The sequence below is a fragment of the Sinohyriopsis cumingii genome, chromosome 12 (assembly GCF_028554795.1).
Source record: "Sinohyriopsis cumingii isolate HCF-2022 chromosome 12, ASM2855479v2, whole genome shotgun sequence".
NCBI lineage: Eukaryota > Metazoa > Mollusca > Bivalvia > Unionida > Unionidae > Sinohyriopsis > Sinohyriopsis cumingii.
Window position 1 is genome coordinate 6,719,144 of NC_142972.1, and position 19,898 is coordinate 6,739,041.

At 36.2% G+C, this 19,898-nt stretch overlaps 1 protein-coding gene across 2 annotated transcripts in view; it reads left to right on the plus strand.

The window, feature by feature from the left end:
* LOC149785957 (coiled-coil domain-containing protein 174-like) overlaps positions 1 to 17,223 on the plus strand; it is a 53,176-nt gene extending 35,953 nt beyond the window's left edge. Inside the window, exons 6-11 of one of the 2 annotated variants that reach the window (XM_089976211.1) lie at positions 330 to 428; positions 7,885 to 8,036; positions 12,102 to 12,196; positions 13,650 to 13,779; positions 14,315 to 14,476; positions 16,200 to 17,223. In XM_089976211.1, the coding sequence (XP_089832337.1) occupies positions 330 to 428; positions 7,885 to 8,036; positions 12,102 to 12,196; positions 13,650 to 13,779; positions 14,315 to 14,476; positions 16,200 to 16,984 (1,423 nt within the window). In that variant the 3' untranslated portion in view covers positions 16,985 to 17,223. The remainder of the gene's footprint in view (positions 1 to 329; positions 429 to 7,884; positions 8,037 to 12,101; positions 12,197 to 13,649; positions 13,780 to 14,314; positions 14,477 to 16,199) is intronic. The other variant, XM_089976212.1, reaches the window with a different exon arrangement.
* Positions 17,224 to 19,898: the final 2,675 nt, after the last annotated feature.

Consider the following 19,898-nt stretch of genomic DNA (forward strand, 5'->3'; position numbering starts at 1 on the left):
ACCATAAATTATGTGCTTTTCTTCCAAAATATATAGATTAATGTCAGCAGTGTTGGCACAATTCCAGTCCATTATATGATTTTAGATGATATGTCAGCAGTGTTGACACAATCCAGTCCATTATATAATTTCTTCCAAAATTATAGACCATATGTCAGCAGTGTTGGCACAATTCCAGTCCATTAAATGCATTCTTCCAAAATTATAGACCATTTGTCAGCACTGTTGACACAGTTCCAGTCAATTATATAATTTTATTCCTAAAACAATATAGACTATATAACAGCAGTGTTTATTACAATTCAAGTCAATTATGTTTCACATTACAGGGTTGATTATGTTGATATATTTGGAAGATCAAAGCGATGCTTGAGGAAAGACTTGCCTGAACTCCTGAAACAAGACAGAGAGTTACGCATTTCAAACAGGTATTACAGTTTTACTTGTTGCAGCTTGTAGCTGTCAAAATAGCTGTCAGTATAGCTGTCAAACTGCAAATGCTCTATTATGTAAAATTGTAAGTAGTTTATAAGTTATTTATTATGTTATTATTATTATTATTATTTACTTGATTATTCAATGAAATTTAATTACCTTAAAGGCAGTTGAATTTAAAGTTTCGCTAATGATGATTACATGCCAGAATTTTCGAGCTTGACCATACTCAGCAGAATGTGTAGAGTACTGTCCCTTTATGTGACCTTCCTTTTGTAACCATTTGACAGAAAGGAACCAATCTGATTTGTCAGATGAAATCCACTGGCAGAACTGTTGCCATTCTTATGCAAATGACTGTACATGAATAAGTCTTTATGTCAAATACATTACCTGATCACATTTATATTACTCTTTGCTATTGCCAAATTTAGCCTTCACTGAAAGACAAAAACATATTTTTGTCTATATATCATATAGATGAAGGGGAGTAACTCTTTCAGATTAACTTCCCTCATTCCCACTAGATGACCACCAGTATCCCAGATGCTTACTAGTTTAAGTTTTGGTTGCAACTGTGAAAAGTGCCACCTATGAATCCATTATAATTTATAACCAATTTTGACTATCTAACATTTATTTTCAATTGTATAACAAGTCAGAAGGTTGGTATGCCTGGTGTATACAAGTAGTCAGCATTGAACTTATTTGTATTTATGTACTTCTTCATGCTAATCTGGGCAGAAGATGTTTGGTCCAACATCTTGAAAAGGCCATGAAAAATGGCCATCTTTTATTTATCCTTTCTGAAATATTAAGCATTCAATTGAAGTTTGAATCATTGACTATTTTTATGGTGAATGTCAAGATGCCACCCCCACCCCAGACTAAGATAACATAAAACACCACTTATGGCAATGATCCCTTCAGATCAAAAGTTACACTAAGCCATTCCACTGAAGCTATATTACAATCACACATGATACATGTCTACCACAAGCTCCAATGTCTAGAATGTTGACAAGCAAATAGGACCATTGTTAACTCAATCTGGCCACCCACTGGGCATAAGTCCCTAACTCTGTCCATGTATTGACTTATGTACATTGAAGTTGAGTGTGCAGGATTACTTTCAGACTCTGCCTGCTGGACCAGCATGCAAGTTACATTTGCCTGTCCAGTGATCTAGACATTCATTGTATAGTTTTGGTAGTCATGAATTTGTAATCTCTGACAGGTGAACAGCACATCGCCTGACAGTTTCTACAGTGACAATGTCTTGCCCACAACAGACTGCACTGACCAGCCAACCAGCCAGAATATATTCATGATACCAGTGCATGGCAGACCAGTATCATGTATTGAACCATCTGTCATCCATCCAGCCTGACCATTTGATCGTTCTGGACCAGCATTTCCCAGGTGGACTAAACTCCATGCTGGATATGACTTGGCCAGCCCTGTTAGCATATCCAATGGGTTGGACTTTTATTTATATATGTGTATGATTTGGTGTCTTCACAGCCATACAGAATGCTATACCCCTTGACACAGAACATGGACCTGACTGAATAATCCAATCCAACCTTGGAAAGGATGAAATTCAGTTTTAAGATGGCAATTGAAGTTATTTACAGAATTTTGCATTCATCAGAAAGTTCTGCTTCACTGGCAGTCAGTCCTATATACAATGATGAATGCCAGGCAGTCAGTCCTATATATAATGATGAATGCTCTAATTCCCTCAACTTGATAAGAAGAGATGTGATCTACATGTATAAAACCCACCATGTCACAACCTTTTTTCCCACCCCTTCAGTTCCTCACTGCTGTTTGTAGGTTGAATTGAGGGAATGAAAAAGTAGGTGGCACAGAAGTTGCCCATTCAGCTTTCCATGCAAGCCTGATTTCTGAGTGACCCTTTCAGGCACTAGACAAAGGGATGATTTTTGACAGAATGACCATGGGGTAATTCTCAGTAACATGGGCAGTCTCTTCATGGCTAGGCAAGTTCCAGGTGGCCATATACCTCAAACTTCTGCATGCAGGTAAAGAGAGGGGAGAGAAGACAATATCTCCACTCCCTAAGACTCCTGCTAAATGTCAGTGACTTACCTGCATACTGGTGACCCTTCTGTGGGCAGCAGACTATTTTTGTTCCACCAGACTTTGATCAATCTGTTTCTGGTGTTACGAGTCTATGTCCTTAAATAAGTGACACAAAAGAGTGAAGACGACAAGCTTTGTAAAATTTAACAAATAATTTATTTCTCCTGAATACACAGTGAAAAAATGAAAAATAAGAACTTACCTTTTTGCAAATTAAATCCAAATTGTAATCCAAGAATTAAAAATAAAATACACTGTACTATTGATTAATATATGTTTATAAACCATATATGACAAATTTCTACTTAAACCTTCATTTGTTTTGTTGGAAGTTTTTGTCTTGTTCAGTGTCAGTTATTATAAAACTTCAAAAGATATCTGAAAAATGTGTCTGTTGAGAAAATGGTTTAACTGTATGTTATATCCCACATATGGTTTAACTGCATGTTATATCCCACATGTGGTTTAACTGTATGTTATATACCACATAAGGTTCAACCGTATGTTATATCCCACATATGGTTTAACTGTATGTTATATCCCACATATGGTTTAACTGTATGTTATATCCCACATATTGCAGAGCTAAACGGCAGATGTAAAGCTTGAAGTCAAAGCTGTTGCAAAATAAAGAGGCAAAATCACTAATCAGGCAACATATATGGCTGAACTTCTCCAAGAATGATGGTAAAAATAATCAGTACCCTTGCCATTTGATGGGAATGTAGTATGATATTCATGGTGGGATAACAAACTTAACTCTCTGTGTTCACCACAATCATCCCCTTAAAGCTGCCAATGCAGCCATGTCCACTGACATCATCCCATCATAGCTGCCAATGCAGGCATCATCCCTTCATAGCTGCCAATGCAGGCATTATTACATCATAGCTGCCAATGCAGTCATCATCCCATCATGGTTGCCAATGACAACATTATCCTATTATAACTGCCAATGCAGGCATTATCCCATCATAACTGCCAATGACGACATTATCCCATCATAGCTGCCAATGCAGGCATCATCCCTTCATAGCTGCCAGTGCAGGCATTATCCCATCATAGCTGCCAATGCAGTCATCATCACATCATGGCTGCCAATGACAACGTTATCCTATTATAACTGCCAATGCAGGCATTATCCCATCATAACTGCCAATGACGACATTATCCCATCATAGCTGCCAATGCAGGCATCATCCCTTCATAGCTGCCAATGCAAGCATTATCCCATCATAGCTGCCAATGCAGTCATCATCCCATCATGGCTGCCAATGACAACATTATCCTATTATAACTGCCAATGCAGGCATTATCCCATCATAACTGCCAATGACGACATTATCCTATTATAACTGCTAATGCAGGCATCATCCCATCCTAGCTGCCAATGACAACATTATCCTATTATAACTGCCAATGCAGGCATTATCCCATCATAGCTGCCAATGACAACATTATCCTATTATAACTGCTAATGCAGGCAATATCCCATCATAGCTGCCAATGCAGGCATCATCCCATCATAGCTGCCAATGCAGGCATCATCCCATCATAGCTGCCAATGCAGGCATCATCCTATTATAATTGCCAATACAGGCATCATCCCATCATAGCGGCCAATGCAGACATCATCCCATTATAATTGCCAATGCAGGCATCATCCCATTATAACTGCCAATGCAGGCATCATCCCATCACAGCTGCCAATGCAGACATCATCCCATTATAAATCCCATTATAATTGCCAATGCAGGCATCATCCCATTATAACTGCCAATGCAGGCATCATCCCATCATAGCTGCCAATGCAGGCATCATCCTATTATAAATGCCAATTCAGGCATCATCCCATCATAGCTGCCAATGCAGGCATCATCCCATCATAGCTGCCAATGCAGGCATCATCCTATTATAAATGCCAATTCAGGCATCATCCCATCGTAGCTGCCAATGCAAGCATCATCCCATCACAGCTGCCAATGCAGACATCATCCTATTATAAATGCCAATTCAGGCATCATCCCATCGTAGTTGCCAATGCAGGCATCATCCTATTATAAATGCCAATTCAGGCATCATCCCATCGTAGCTGCCAGTGCAGGCATCATCCTATTATAACTGCCAATTCAGGCATCATCCCATCGTAGCTGCCAGTGCAGACATCATCCTATTATAATTGCCAATTCAGGCATCATCCCATCGTAGCTGCCAGTGCAGGCATCATCCTATTATAACTGCCAATTCAGGCATCATCCCATCGTAGCTGCCAGTGCAGGCATCATCCTATTATAACTGCCAGTGCAAGCATCATCCTATTATAAATGTCAATTCAGGCATCATCCCATCGTAGCTGCCAATGCAGGCATCATCCTATTATAACTGCCAATTCAGGCATCATCCCATCGTAGCTGCCAGTGCAGGCATCATCCTATTATAACTGCCAATTCAGGCATCATCCCATCGTAGCTGCCAGTGCAGGCATCATCCTATTATAACTGCCAATTCAGGCATCATCCCATCGTAGCTGCCAGTGCAGGCATCATCCTATTATAACTGCCAGTGCAGGCATCATCCTATTATAAATGCCAATTCAGGCATCATCCCATCATAGCTGCCAGTGCAGGCATCATCCTATTATAAATGCCAGTGCAGGCATCATCCCATCGTAGCTGCCAATGCAGGCATCATCCTATTATAATTGCCAATTCAGGCATCATCCCATCATAGCTGCCAGTGCAGGCATCATCCTATTATAAATGCCAGTGCAGGCATCATCCCATCGCAGCTGCCAATTCAGGCATCATCCTATTATAAATGCCAATTCATGCATCATCCTATTATAAATGCCAATTCAGGCATCATCCTATTATAAATGCCAATTCAGGCATCATCCTGTTATAAATGCCAATTCAGCAAGTGTTGAGAAGATGCCAATGAAACAAGAACCTGTCTCATGTAGCTTGGACTCACCCACATGTTAACATGTTTCCCATTCATTGTTCTCTTCAAGAAAGTTTTTAAAAAATTAAAGTTTTATGAAACTTCAGCTTCTGGTTTATTCTTTTATGTTATTTTGCACTTATACAGTTTTTACAACATACAAGACTGTATTTACAGTAACGTATTTTAATGTGTATGACAAGACTGTATTTACAGTAACATATTGTAATGTTTATTGTCAAGACTATTTACAGTAACATATTGTAATGTGTATGACAAGACTATTTACAGTAACATATTCTAATGTGTATGACAAGACTGTATTACAATAAGATATTGTAATGTGTATGACAAGACTATTTACAGTAACATATTGTAATGTGTATGACAAGACTGTATTTACAGTAACATTGTAATGTGTATGACAAGACTATTTACAGTAACATATTCTAATGTGTATGACAAGACTGTATTACAATAACATATTGTAATGTTTATTGTCAAGACTGTATTTACAGTAACATATTCTAATGTGTATGACAAGACTGTATTACAATAACATATTGTAATGTGTATGACAAGACTGTATTTACAGTAACATATTGTAATGTTTATTGTCAAGACTGTATTTACAGTAACATATTGTAATGTGTATGACAAGACTATTTACAGTAACATATTCTAATGTGTATGACAAGACTGTATTACAATAACATATCGTAATGTTTATTGTCAAAACTGTATTTACAGTAACATATTCTAATGTGTATGACAAGACTGTATTTACAGTAACATATTGTAATGTTTATTGTCAAGACTGTATTACAATAACATATTGTAATGTTTATTGTCAAGACTGTATTTACAGTAACATATTGTAATGTGTATGACAAGACTATTTACAGTAACATATTGTAATGTGTATGACAAGACTGTATTACAATAACATATTGTAATGTTTATTGTCAAGACTGTATTACAATAACATAATGTAATGTGTATAACGAGACTGTATTACAATAACATATTGTAATGTTTATTGTCAAGACTGTATTACAATAACATATTGTAATGTTTATTGTCAAGACTGTATTACAATAACATAATGTAATGTGTATGACGAGACTGTATTGCAATAAAATATCCAGCACTACTAACCATACTGTATAATGTATATATGTTTAGTAGTGATTTAATTTAAGCTTTCTTGGCTGAAAAATTAGTTTCAAAATGTAGGATTTAAAAAATATTGATATGGTTTACCAAAAGATGTCATTCAAAGTCAAAACCAAAATACATCAGACACAGTCACTGCAATAAGCCATTTTTGAAAGCCACTAAGTTTTTGTTTATTTTTACAATAGAATTCCTGAGCATCAGTCTCTTAGCTGATAGTTAGAACCCTGTCAAAATTAACTTGAAAGGATGAATTTTGATCTGTCACTAGTGGGAGGACTGGAGATGGGTTTGTGCATGTATACAAGGGTGTTGAATTTTGATCTGTCACTGGGGGGAGGACTGGAGATGGGTTTGTGTATGTATACAAGGGTCTTGAATTTTGATCTGTCACTGGGAGGAGGACTGGAGGTGGGTTTGTGCATATATACAAGGGTCTTGAATTTTAATCTTTCACTGGGAAGAGGACTGGAGATGGATTTGTGCATGTGCACAAGGGTCTTGAATTCTGTTTTACCAGTGGGGGCAGGACTTGAGATGGATTTGTGCATGTGCACAAGGGTCTTGAATTTTGTTTTACCAGTGGGGGCAGGACTGGAGATGAGTTTGTCCATGTGCACAAGGGTCTTGAATTCTGTTTTACCAGTGGGGGCAGGACTGGAGTTGGCGTGAATAACTTGAAAAAGCATTTAATTATGCCTCTTTGCTGATGTCCCCATTGCTTGAGTGTTAAGTATAATGATATTACAAAACATTGCATCTGTTATCCTCCCATCTAACCATTAATCATTCCATCATGTCCTAAACTGCTGGTTGAAGGTTCATTAAACTTGGCATTAAACTTGTCGATATTTTAGCCATCTACACAAGGGATATTATTCTTGGCTGTGGTCCAGAGTCAAATGTCGGATGTGCAAAAGGTTTCTATTATAGTGATGTTTCAAACTTGCAGAATAAGGCACATCATATATATGGAATGGATTTTTTGTGAGAACCACTGTATTATGGTTAGAAGGTGTAAGATGTAATAAGTGTAGGTAATTTTTTAGATGACCCCTGGATCATTGTTGGAGAGCATAAGTTGTAATAAATGTAGGGATATTTTTTCATGAACCCTGGGTCATGGTTAGAGAGAGTAAGATAAAATAGGTATATTGATTTGCAATCAGAATTAATCAAAATTGCTATTGTCATTTATATTATTTCCTGGGTTTTTTCTAGCCAAGCTAATAGTGGTCAGCCAGAGCGATCAGAGGATCAGCCAGAGCTCCTGTCTGCTGATATGAGGAGGGAAATGTTGAGAAAGAAGTGGGAAGCTGAGGCAGCAAAAAATGCTACAGGACCAATACATTACTCCAATGTACAGTTTGATGGTAAGAATGTATAGTATATAGAGACCATTTCCTCATACATTACTCCAATGTACAGTTTGATGGTAAGAATGTATGGTATATAGAGACCATTTCCTCATACATTACTCCATTGTACAGTTTGATGGTAAGAATGTATGGTATATAGAGACCATTTCCTCATACATTACTCCAGTGTACAGTTTGATGGTAAGAATGTATGGTATATAGAGACCATTTCCTCATACATTACTCCATTGTACAGTTTGGTGGTAAGAATGTATGGTATATAGAGACCATTTCCTCATACATTACTCCAATGTACAGTTTGATGGTAAGAATGTATGGTATATAGAGACCATTTCCTCATACATTACTCCATTGTACAGTTTGATGGTAAGAATGTATAGTATATAGAGATCATTTCCTCATACATTACTCCTATGACAGTTTGATGGTAAGAATGTATGGTATATAGAGACCATTTCCTCATACATTACTCCTATGACAGTTTGATGGTAAGAATGTATGGTATATAGAGACCATTTCCTCATACATTACTCCTATGACAGTTTGATGGTAAGAATGTATGGTATATAGAGACCATTTCCTCATACATTACTCCATTGTACAGTTTGATGGTAATGTATTGTATATGGAGACCATTTCCTCATACATTATTCCAATGTACAGTTTGATGGTAAGAATGTATGGTATATAGAAACCATTTCCTCATACATTACTCTAATGTACAGTTTGATGGTAATGTATTGTATATGGAGACCATTTTGTCATACATTACTCAAATGTACAGTTTGATGGTAAGAATGTATGGTATATAGAGACCATTTCCTCATACATTACTCAAATGTACAGTTTGATGGTAAGAATGTATGGTATATAGAGACCATTTCCTCATACATTACTCAAATGTACAGTTTGATGGTAAGAATGTATGGTATATAGAGACCATTTCCTCATACATTACTCCATTGTACAGTTTGATGGTAATGTATTGTATATGGAGATCATTTCCTCATACATTATTCCAATGTACAGTTTGATGGTAAGAATGTATGGTATATAGAAACCATTTCCTCATACATTACTCTAATGTACAGTTTGATGGTAATGTATTGTATATGGAGACCATTTTGTCATACATTACTCAAATGTACAGTTTGATGGTAAGAATGTATGGTATATAGAGACCATTTCCTCATACATTACTCAAATGTACAATTTGATGGTAAGAATGTAGGGTATATAGAGACCATTTCCTCATACATTACTCCAATGTACAGTTTGATGGTAAGAATGTATGGTATATAGAGACCATTTCCTCATACATTACTCCAATGTACAGTTTGATGGTAAGAATGTATAGTATATAGAGACCATTTCCTCATACATTACTCCAATGTACAGTTTGATGGTAAGAATGTATGGTATATAGAGACCATTTCCTCATACATTACTCCAATGTACAGTTTGATGGTAAGAATGTATGGCATATAGAGACCATTTCCTCATACATTACTCCAATGTACAGTTTGATGGCAAGAATATATGGTATATAGAGACCATTTCCTCATACATTACTCCAATGTACAGTTTGATGGCAAGAATATATGGTATATAGAGACCATTTCCTCATACATTACTCCAATGTACAGTTTGATGGTAAGAATGTATGGTATGTAGAGACCATTTCCTCACACATTACTCCTATGACAGTTTGATGGTAAGAATGTATGGTATATAGAGACCATTTCCTCACACATTACTCCAATGTACAGTTTGATGGTAAGATAGTATGGTATATAGAGACCATTTCCTAATACATTACTCCAATGTACAGTTTGATGGTAAGAATGTATAGTATGTAGAGACCATTTCCTCATACATTACTCCAATGTACAGTTTGATGGTAAGAATGTATGGTATATAGTGACCATTTTCTCATACATTACTCCAATGTACAGTTTGATGGTAAGAATGTATGGTATATAGAGACCATTTCCTCATACACTGCTCAAGTGTACAGTTTGATGGTAATGTATTGTACATAGAGACCAATTTTGCATACACTACTCAAGTGTACAGTTTGATGTTAACATTGTATTGTACACAGAGACTATTTTCTCATACACTACTTAATTGTACAGTTTGATGATAATATATTGTACATAGAGACCAATTTTGCATACACTACTCAAGTGTACAGTTTGATGTAAACAATGTATTGTACATTGAGACCCTTTTCACATACACTGCTCAAGTGTACAGTTTGATGGTAAGAATGTACGGTATATAGAGACCGTTTCCTCATACACTACTCCAGTGTACAGTTTGATGTTAACGTATTGTACATAGAGACCAATTTCTCATACACTAAAGTGTACAGTTTGATGGTAAGAATCTATTGTATATAAATACTATATTTTCATGTGTTATTAAATTCTACAGGTGTGAAGGATGTTGGGGGTTTGCCAGAAAACAAATTTTGATGTGCAAGAATTCAAAACTTTTAATGTCAGTGTAGAAATTAGCAATTACAATGTATTAATTGGTGCATTAAAGTCTTGTATCCATTATTTTTTTTATACACTATATGTTACCAATTACAATGTTTTAATTGTGCATTACTGTCAGTGACCATTCTTTGTTTATATGCTATATGATGGAGAAAATATTCGTCAAGACAACTTTGCCATTTTTTTAGGAGTGAGCCAGTTAAATCCTTTCTATATATCATTTATCATTCCTTTCAAGTCATATTTTGCCATGTTGTTTTTTTTAATTAAATATTGCTATATTAGTAAAATTTTACTAAAAATGTCAACACTGTAGTGATATTAGCTACAAATGTCAATACTGTAGTGATATTAGCTACAAATGTCAATACTCTAGTGAAATTAGCTACAATTGGCAACACTAGTGAAATTAGAAATTTGTTACAAATGGAAACACTAGTGAAATCAGAAATTTGTTACAAATGGAAACACTAGTGAAGTTAGAAATTAGCTACAATTGGCAACACTAGTGAAATTAGAAATTTGTTACAAATGGAAACACTAGTGAAATTAGAAATTTGCTACAAATGGCAACACTAGTGAAATTAGCCTCAACTGGCAACACTGTCAAGAAGTTAGCTACAGATAGCAACACTGTAGTGAAAATTAGCTACAGATGGCAATACAGTAGTAAAATTAGTGATGATTGGCAATGCTATAGTGAAATTGGCTTGTGATAAATATTTTCATGTTAGGCTAGATCTTTGGCAATATCACTCTGTTATCCATACCTGGAATTCCATAAAACCATAATTTCATAGCATAATATCCTTGTTGTAATTAATCTGACAGCACTTTGACCAAGAACCAAGCAATGTCATCAGACAACATCATTGAGCAAGGCATAATTTCATATCATAATATCCTTGTTGTAATTAATCTGACAGCACTTTGACCAAGAACCAAGCAATGTCTTCATACAACATCATTGAGCAAGGCATAATTTCATATCATAATAGGGGCCCCGAGTGGCCGAGTGGTCTAAAGCGCTCTCCGTTACGGATCACTGCCATCTCACCTCTGTCTGCGTGGGTTTGAGTCTAGGATTCTCCCAATGTGGGTATGTGAGAAAGCTTGCCAGTAGCTTCTCGTGGGTCGGTGGTTCTTCCCGGGGTTTTCCCTGGTTCTTCCTCCACCATTAATACTGGCCGCCATACATAGCCTATCGTGTGCTGAAAAATGGCGTTAAACCCCACAACAACAACAACAACAACATATCATAATATCCATGTTGTAATTAATCTGACGGCACTTTGACCAAGAAGCAAGCAATGTCATCATACAACATCACTGAGCAAGGCATAATTTCAGGCTCCTGTTCATTGAAAATGTAACTTGTAAATAATATCAAACAATAATGTAACTTGTAAATAATATCAATAATGCACTCGTTTTGAGCTTGCATAAGTTTCTTCTATGTAAAATCCAGGTTTTAAAAATCTACTTGGTTTTGGAAAAAAATTATGATACTATTTTAAAACAAAATGCAATTTTGTCCAATTCTTTTTTCCAGAAATTTGGTCTCATGGTGTAGGGTACTTCCAGTTTTCTAAAGAGGATGCAGAAAGAGAGGAACAAATGGAAAGACTAAAAAACCTGCGTCAGGAGGTGAGAAGCATATCTCACCTGACATTGAAGCGTTTAAAGTTAGACCCTGGTCTATATTCTTAAAGTATTTGTACATTAAACTCAAGTTTTTACCCAGAATCATCAATGTTTATTGGTATATCTTTGTGATTGAAATCTGGCATGCAAAGAGAGGAAACAAAAAAATGGATAAACAATGAATGTTAATATTTCTAAATGTATTTTGAGTGAAGTTACAGAATGTCAAAACTTTTGAATATTGGTCACAAAAGAACTGAGCAGATAACTCAGATGAGGGTATAAATATTGATAATTCAGACTGGAGAATTAATTGATAACTCCAGACTGGGCTATAAATATTGATAACTCAGACTGGGCTATAAATATTGATAACTCAGATGGGGGAATTAATTGATAACTCCAGACTGGGCTATAAATATTGATAACTCTGACTGGAGAATTAATTGATAACTTCAGACTGGGCTATAAATATTGATAACTCAGACTGGGCTATAAAAATTGATAACTCAGACTGGGGAATTAATTGATAACTCCAGACTGGGCTATAAATATTGATAACTCTGACTGGGCTATAAATATTGATAACTCATACTGGGGAATTAATTGATAACTCCAGACTGGGCTATAAATATTGATAACTCAAACTGGGGTATACATATTGATAACTCAGACTGGGGAATTGATAATTCCAGACTGGGCTATAAATATTGATAACTCAAACTGGGGTATAAATATTGATAACTCAGACTGGGAAATTAATTGATAACTCCAGTCTGGGCTATAAATATTGATAACTCCAGACTGGGGTATAAATATTGATCACTCACACTGGGGAATATATATTATTAACTCAGACAGGGATATAAATATTGATAACTCCAGACTGTGGTATAAATGTTGATAATTCAGATGGGGTATAAATATTGTTAATTCAGATGGGGGTATAAATATTGATCAGACTGGGGTATAAATATTGATAACTATTACTGGGGTATAAATATGGATAACTCAGACTGGGGTATAAATACTGATTACTAGAATGCATACCATGAAGTTGTCATTTTCATTCAGCTTTACTATATTTGTAGAAAAGTCCAAAACTTAAAAAGCTTACATCATCAAAAAAATCACAGGATTTAAGACAAAGTCTAAAAATCTGAATGTACAAATTTCAGCTTGTGTCAGATATTGTATTTCTGAAGTTTTATGAACGGAATGTCTCTGCATGGTTACTAGAACTTTGTTAACTCAAAAGATTCACCATTTGGAAAAGTCCATTAAAATATATAATACAGATTTGCAATGTACCAGTAATATTCATGCATATTCTATAAACTCTGATACAGAGACATATTAGCAATTTTGTTAAGGTCTTGTTTTATGATAGATTTTTTTATGTGGACAAAATTCATTTAAGTTGAAATTTTAACAATTTACAAATAATTGCACACAGACAAAAGTGGAGAGGGATAAGAAGGAGCGAATCAAAGAGAAGAGGAAAGCCTTGATGGAAGCTCGTCTTGCCAAGGTGAAACAGAGAAAGATGTTAAAAGGAGGTCTGCTTCCCACAGATGAAGAGAATGGTACATAGTGTTATAACTCTGTAGTCTTAAACTAAGAACAGAAAAGAGTGAAAATCAACAAATTTTGGAAAATTCAACAAATAATTTTAAAAATAACTTACAGTATGGTGAATGAATTCCTAAATAGTCCTAAAAGTTCTATTAAGTATTGATTTTTCCAAATGAGTTCCATTGGTGTTCAGAATGAAGTTCACTCTATTGTGATGATATGCCAATAGTCTGGAATTGTTTGATGTGCTAACAGTCTTGATGCATCACAGTGATATAACCCAAAATTATTTCTAAATGAATTCACAGTAATTCCAAAATAGGTACTCAGTCCTAAAGTTTATGAGCACGTTGTAATTCCAATGACTAATTGAATTAAATCTCCTCAAATTATAATTGAACCTCCATGACACTCCAGAACATCCTCACGATCCTGATTTGGGTCATGACCTTGGAGCTGTGAACCACTGGCCTATGATGCATGATTAATATTTTATGAACACTGTTTCAAGTGCCTATCATATATGATTAATATTGTTATTTCCAGCAGCACAAGAAAAGGATGAGGAGGAGGAAATGATAGGTCCTCCTCTCCCACCTCCAGAACCAGCTAAAGAGACAAAACAGGACAAGGAGCCAGAGCTGTTAAAAAGAGATGATTCCTGGAGAAAGGGTGCACCTACAAGAGAATGGGACAAGGGAAAGAAAGGTATCAAGTGCCATAAGCTGTTCACATGCTTTTTTTAAGCATTAGTGATGAGTGGGATTTTGTAATTGCTTCAGTGTACCAGCCTGTCTGTCCATTACAAAGCTTGCCATGACTTCTCTTAAGCTGCTTGAAGGTTTTTGTATGCCTGCCACGAGGTGGAGCAGATTATGTTATTAAAATGTCTGTCTGTCAGGCCATCTGTCTGTCTGTTACCAATTTTGTTTCCACACAAGGACTCGAATAGACCACCATCAACAGTTACCAAACTTTGTAGATGGCTTGCACTTTGGGTAAGGAAGAACCCTATTGATTGGAGTCTAAGGTCATGGTCGTTGTGACAGAAAGAAGAATAGTTTGTGTACAACTCCAGTTCATTAACATCTAATGGATGACTTGCACTTGGGGTAAGGAGGAAGCCTATTGATTTTGGTGTCAAAATACTATGGGGTAAGGAGGAAGCCTATTGATTTTGGTGTCAAAATACTATGGGGTAAGGAGGAAGCCTATTGATTTTGGTGTCAAAAAGCTATGGGGTAAGGAGGAAGCCTATTGATTTTGGTGTCAAAATACTAAGATTACAAAGACAGAAAGTAGTTTTCACAAAATAACTTTAGGTCTCCACGATCTGCAGCAACATTCTGTGGATGACTTACACTTCAGGTAAGGAAGGACCCTACTGATTTTGAGGTCAAAAGGTCAGAGTTTCTGTGACTGAAAGAAGAAAAATGTTATGGAAGAGACCTGTTAAATTCAAGGTCAGGGTCATTGTGGCAAAAAGAAAATGGGTTTTACAGAATAACTGTTGTTCTAGAGTATGTTTCTTGACCATACTTTGTGAATAATTTGCACTTAATGTGATAAATCAATAGATTCAGTGGTCTAAAAGGCAGAGGTCATAGCCATGGCAAGTCTTACAAGAAAATAATGGTTTCTGGACATTATGTTCAGTTCAAGACAACACACCATGACTAAAGTCGATATCATTGAGACCCTTAGTCATTGATCTCCTATGTCCACCATACTCTACTAGTCTCCTATGTCCACCATACTCTACTAGTCTCCTATGTCCACCATAGTCTACTAGTCTCCTATGTCCACCATACTCTACTAGTATCCTATGTCCATCATACTCTACTAGTCTCCTATGTCCACCATAGTCTACTAGTCTCCTATGTCCACCATACTCTACTAGTCTCCTATGTCCATCATACTCTACTAGTCTCCTGTGTCCACCATACTCTACTAGTCTCCTATGTCCACCATACTCTACTAGTCTCCTATGTCCACCATACTCTACTAGTCTCATATGTCTACCATACTCTACTAGTGCCTAATATAGGACTATTAAATACAGGGTTAAATATGGGGAAAGTGTATAATCTTCCATTCATACAGGGTTAATATGGGGAAAGTGTGTAATCTGCCATCCATAATCCTCATTTTTTTATATAAATATTGTGGGCTAAATATATAGTTGGTGTAGATGCATAATAAGGTTTTACTTTTTCCTTTGGCACTTTTTGGATCATTGTCTTGAAAAAACTGTTGATCAAAGAGATAATTTTGAAGGATTACAGTTGCTTAAACAAAACCCTTTACATGAAGACATCTGGTGTCTGCTTTGTTATAATTTTTAGCTATTTTGGAAATTGTCCATTTCCATATCCTCCCTAACCTTACCATTCCATTTATTTAGCATTGCTGTATTTCTTATTCTTTTCAGATATATTAATAACCTCTGAAGAAAGATACCTAGAAAATAGAAGAACTGAGAGGGTTTACGAGTTTGCTCCACCAAAGTTTTATTATAAGGATACACAGAGCACAACAGATGCAAAATCTAGCCAAATGTCATCTGGGATTTCAGAATCGGTTCCTAAGGTCAAAGAAACCTTATCATTGTGGACAAATACAGAGCCAAATAAAACCCATCAAATTGGTGGCAATCCAGTTATCAGTAGTAAATTATCAGGACAGATTAAGAAGGATGGAAAACCAGATGACTTGTCAAATATCCCTTTGCCCTCTGAACAGTTCATACCAATGACTTTCCCAGTGCCACCACCTCCACTGCCGACTTTTCCATTCCCACCACCACCAGTTGGTCTTCCTGGTTCATTACCTTCACATATACATGTACAATGTACATATACTGGTCAGCAATGTGATGGTGGGTCAGCTATGTTCAATCACAATACCCCCATGTCTGAAAGTCAAATTAATCAATGGGCCTACCAGTACCAGTTACCCCATACAGCTACAGGGTCATTTCCATCCCCAGCAGCGCCAGATGTTGCCCTTGACTATCACAGAGCAGGGTCAAGTGTTGCCATTGGGTATCAGACAGCAGATCAAAATATTTTAACCTCGCATGCTTTTTCAAATCCTGCTGAATCTATCCCAAGCTCTACAGTTACACAGTCCACAACCATTTCAAAACCCAAGATTGTTATTCCCAAGGAATCAATCATTGACACAAGGCTTGTCCAAAATAAGGACCAAAATTGAATATGGAATCTAAAATTATTTGTCTTCTTTAAAAACGTAATGTGAAATAATGACAGTTCATATTTAAATATATATTTATCTCCATGTATACTTTGTCCTATTTTTTCTTCCTCTTATTATTATTAAACTATAAAGCCAACAAACGCTCATCTTGAAATGTCCATCTGATTTTGAAATTCTTTGTTTTGATACATGTAATGATTATACATTTAACTTGAAATAAATGTCATCATTTTGTATTTATTTTTACCTTATGGATTTTTTTGTGCTTGTTTTACAGTTTCCTTGTCTTGATTTACTCTTGTTTAACATTTTTGTTAATGGCAAGTTCCAAACATAAAACGGTAAAAAAAGAGTTTTTGCCTATTAGAATCAGGTAAGTCACCTTGGATGATGAGATTATAGGACCAGTCTAATAAACTTTTGTCAGAGAGTAGATAGCGGCCTTATTATCAAAGATAACCTTAAAAAATATTGCACAAAATTTGCACAACTATGGGGAATAGGTATATCATCAAGCACGGGCCTATCACCACATAAATAGGTATATCATCAAGCATGGGCTTATCACCACATAAATAGGTATATCATCAAACATGGGCTTATCACCACATAAATAGGTATATCATCAAGCATGGGCCTATCACCACATACATAGGTATATCATCAAGCATGGGCCTATCACCACATAAATAGGTATATCATCAAGCATGGGCCTATCACCACATAAATAGGTATATCATCAAGCATGGGCCTATCACCACATACATAGGTATATCATCAAGCATGGGCCTATCACCACATAAATAGGTATATCATCAAGCATGGGCCTATCACCACATAAATAGGTATATCATCAAGCATGGGCTTATCACCACATAAATAGGTATATCATCAAGCATGGGCCTATCACCACATACATAGGTATATCATCAAGCATGGGCCTATCACCACATACATAGGTATATCATCAAGCATGGGCCTATCACCACATAAATAAGTATATCATCAAGCATGGGCCTATCACCACACACATAGGTATATCATCAAGCATGGGCCTATCACCACACACATAGGTATATCATCAAGCATGGGCCTATCACCACACACATAGGTATATCATCAAGCATGGGCCTATCACCACATACATAAGTATATCATCAAGCATGGGCCTATCACCACATACATAGGTATATCATCAAGCATGGACATATCACCACATACGTATATCATCAAGCATGGGCCTATCATCACATACATGGGTATATCATCAAGCATGGCCATAACACCACATAAATAGGTATATCATCAAACATGGGCCTATCACCACATACATAGGTATATCATCAAGCATGGGCCTATCACCACATACATGGGCATATCATCAAGTATGGGTCTATCACCACATACATGGGTATATCATTAGGCATGGGCCTATCACCACATACGTATATGATCAAGCATGGGCCTATCGCCACATACATACGTAAATCATCAAATGGGCTTATCACCACATACATAGGTATATCATCAAGCATGCGCCCATCACCACATAAATAGGTATATCATCAAGCGTGGGCTTATCACCACATACATGGGTATATCATCAAGCATGGGCCTATCACCACATACATGGGTATATCATCAAGTATGGGTCTATCACCACATACATGGGTGTATCATCAAGCATGGGCCTATCACCACATACATGGGTATATCATCAAGCTTGGGCCTATCACCACATACATGGGTATATCATTAGGCATGGGCCTATCACCACATACATACGTATATCATCAAGCATGGGCCTATCGCCACATACATACGTATATGACCAAGCATGGGCTTATCACCACATACATAGGTATATCATCAAGCATACGCCCGTCACCACATAAATAGGTATATCATCAAGCGTGAGCCTATCACCACATACATGGGTATATCTTCATGCATGGGATTATCACCACATAAATAGGTACTCACTGACCATTTGTTTTATTTTATACAGTATTTAAACAATTATATACTGATGTGCATATGTAAATTTTCCTCTATTTTTTAAAAACATCTTGTGCATTTAAACTATTCATTATATGTGAAAATTTTGTTGCTACACACAATTTTAAGCCAGCAGCAGTGATTGCATGAAATTGGTATAGCTGTTGAGCCCTTCTGGATATTTAGATGATGTTTAGCTATAACCCTGTAATATATTTAGAGGGGGATGGCTATTTTTATGAGGTACTGTCTCCTTTATGGAATCTTGGCCACACCTGGATAAAGTTTGTCTAATGAAAGAATTAGAACAATACATTTAGGTTGCATGTTGGGGTAATTATTTTGTCAGATTACCATGAATCAGATTACCATGAATCAGATTACCATGAATGTGACAAAAGGAAGATGGCTAAAAACTGGGACTCAGTATATGGACCTTCAAAAGCAATGTTAAATCAAAGTTTTGTGTAAATGTTACTTCTCAGGAACAATGCAGATATTAGATTTGTGACATAGCAAAATCGTTTGACGACTTTCGCACGCATCAGATACAGACACCAAGTAAAATATTTAAGAAACTTAACATAAATTTTACAACAGCAGCAGCTGCAGCAATTCACAGCAACCTACTTAGAGAATACCAGATCTAAATATGCTTCTCAATGAGCCAAAAACTCAAAAGAGAAAGGTATTAACAAAAAAATGGCTAAGTAACAAAGTCATTTGCCAGTAAGCATGTGACGTAAGTTAGTCTTGAAATTCTGAAGCTCCATATACATAATGATGACAAGTATCGGCCAAAAATTGACATAATGAACAAAATAATTGAGTAACCTTATTATTCATCCACCTGCATAAATGGACAGATTTGGGTTTCTGCAAATAATTTAATGAGATCCATAAACCCTTAAAA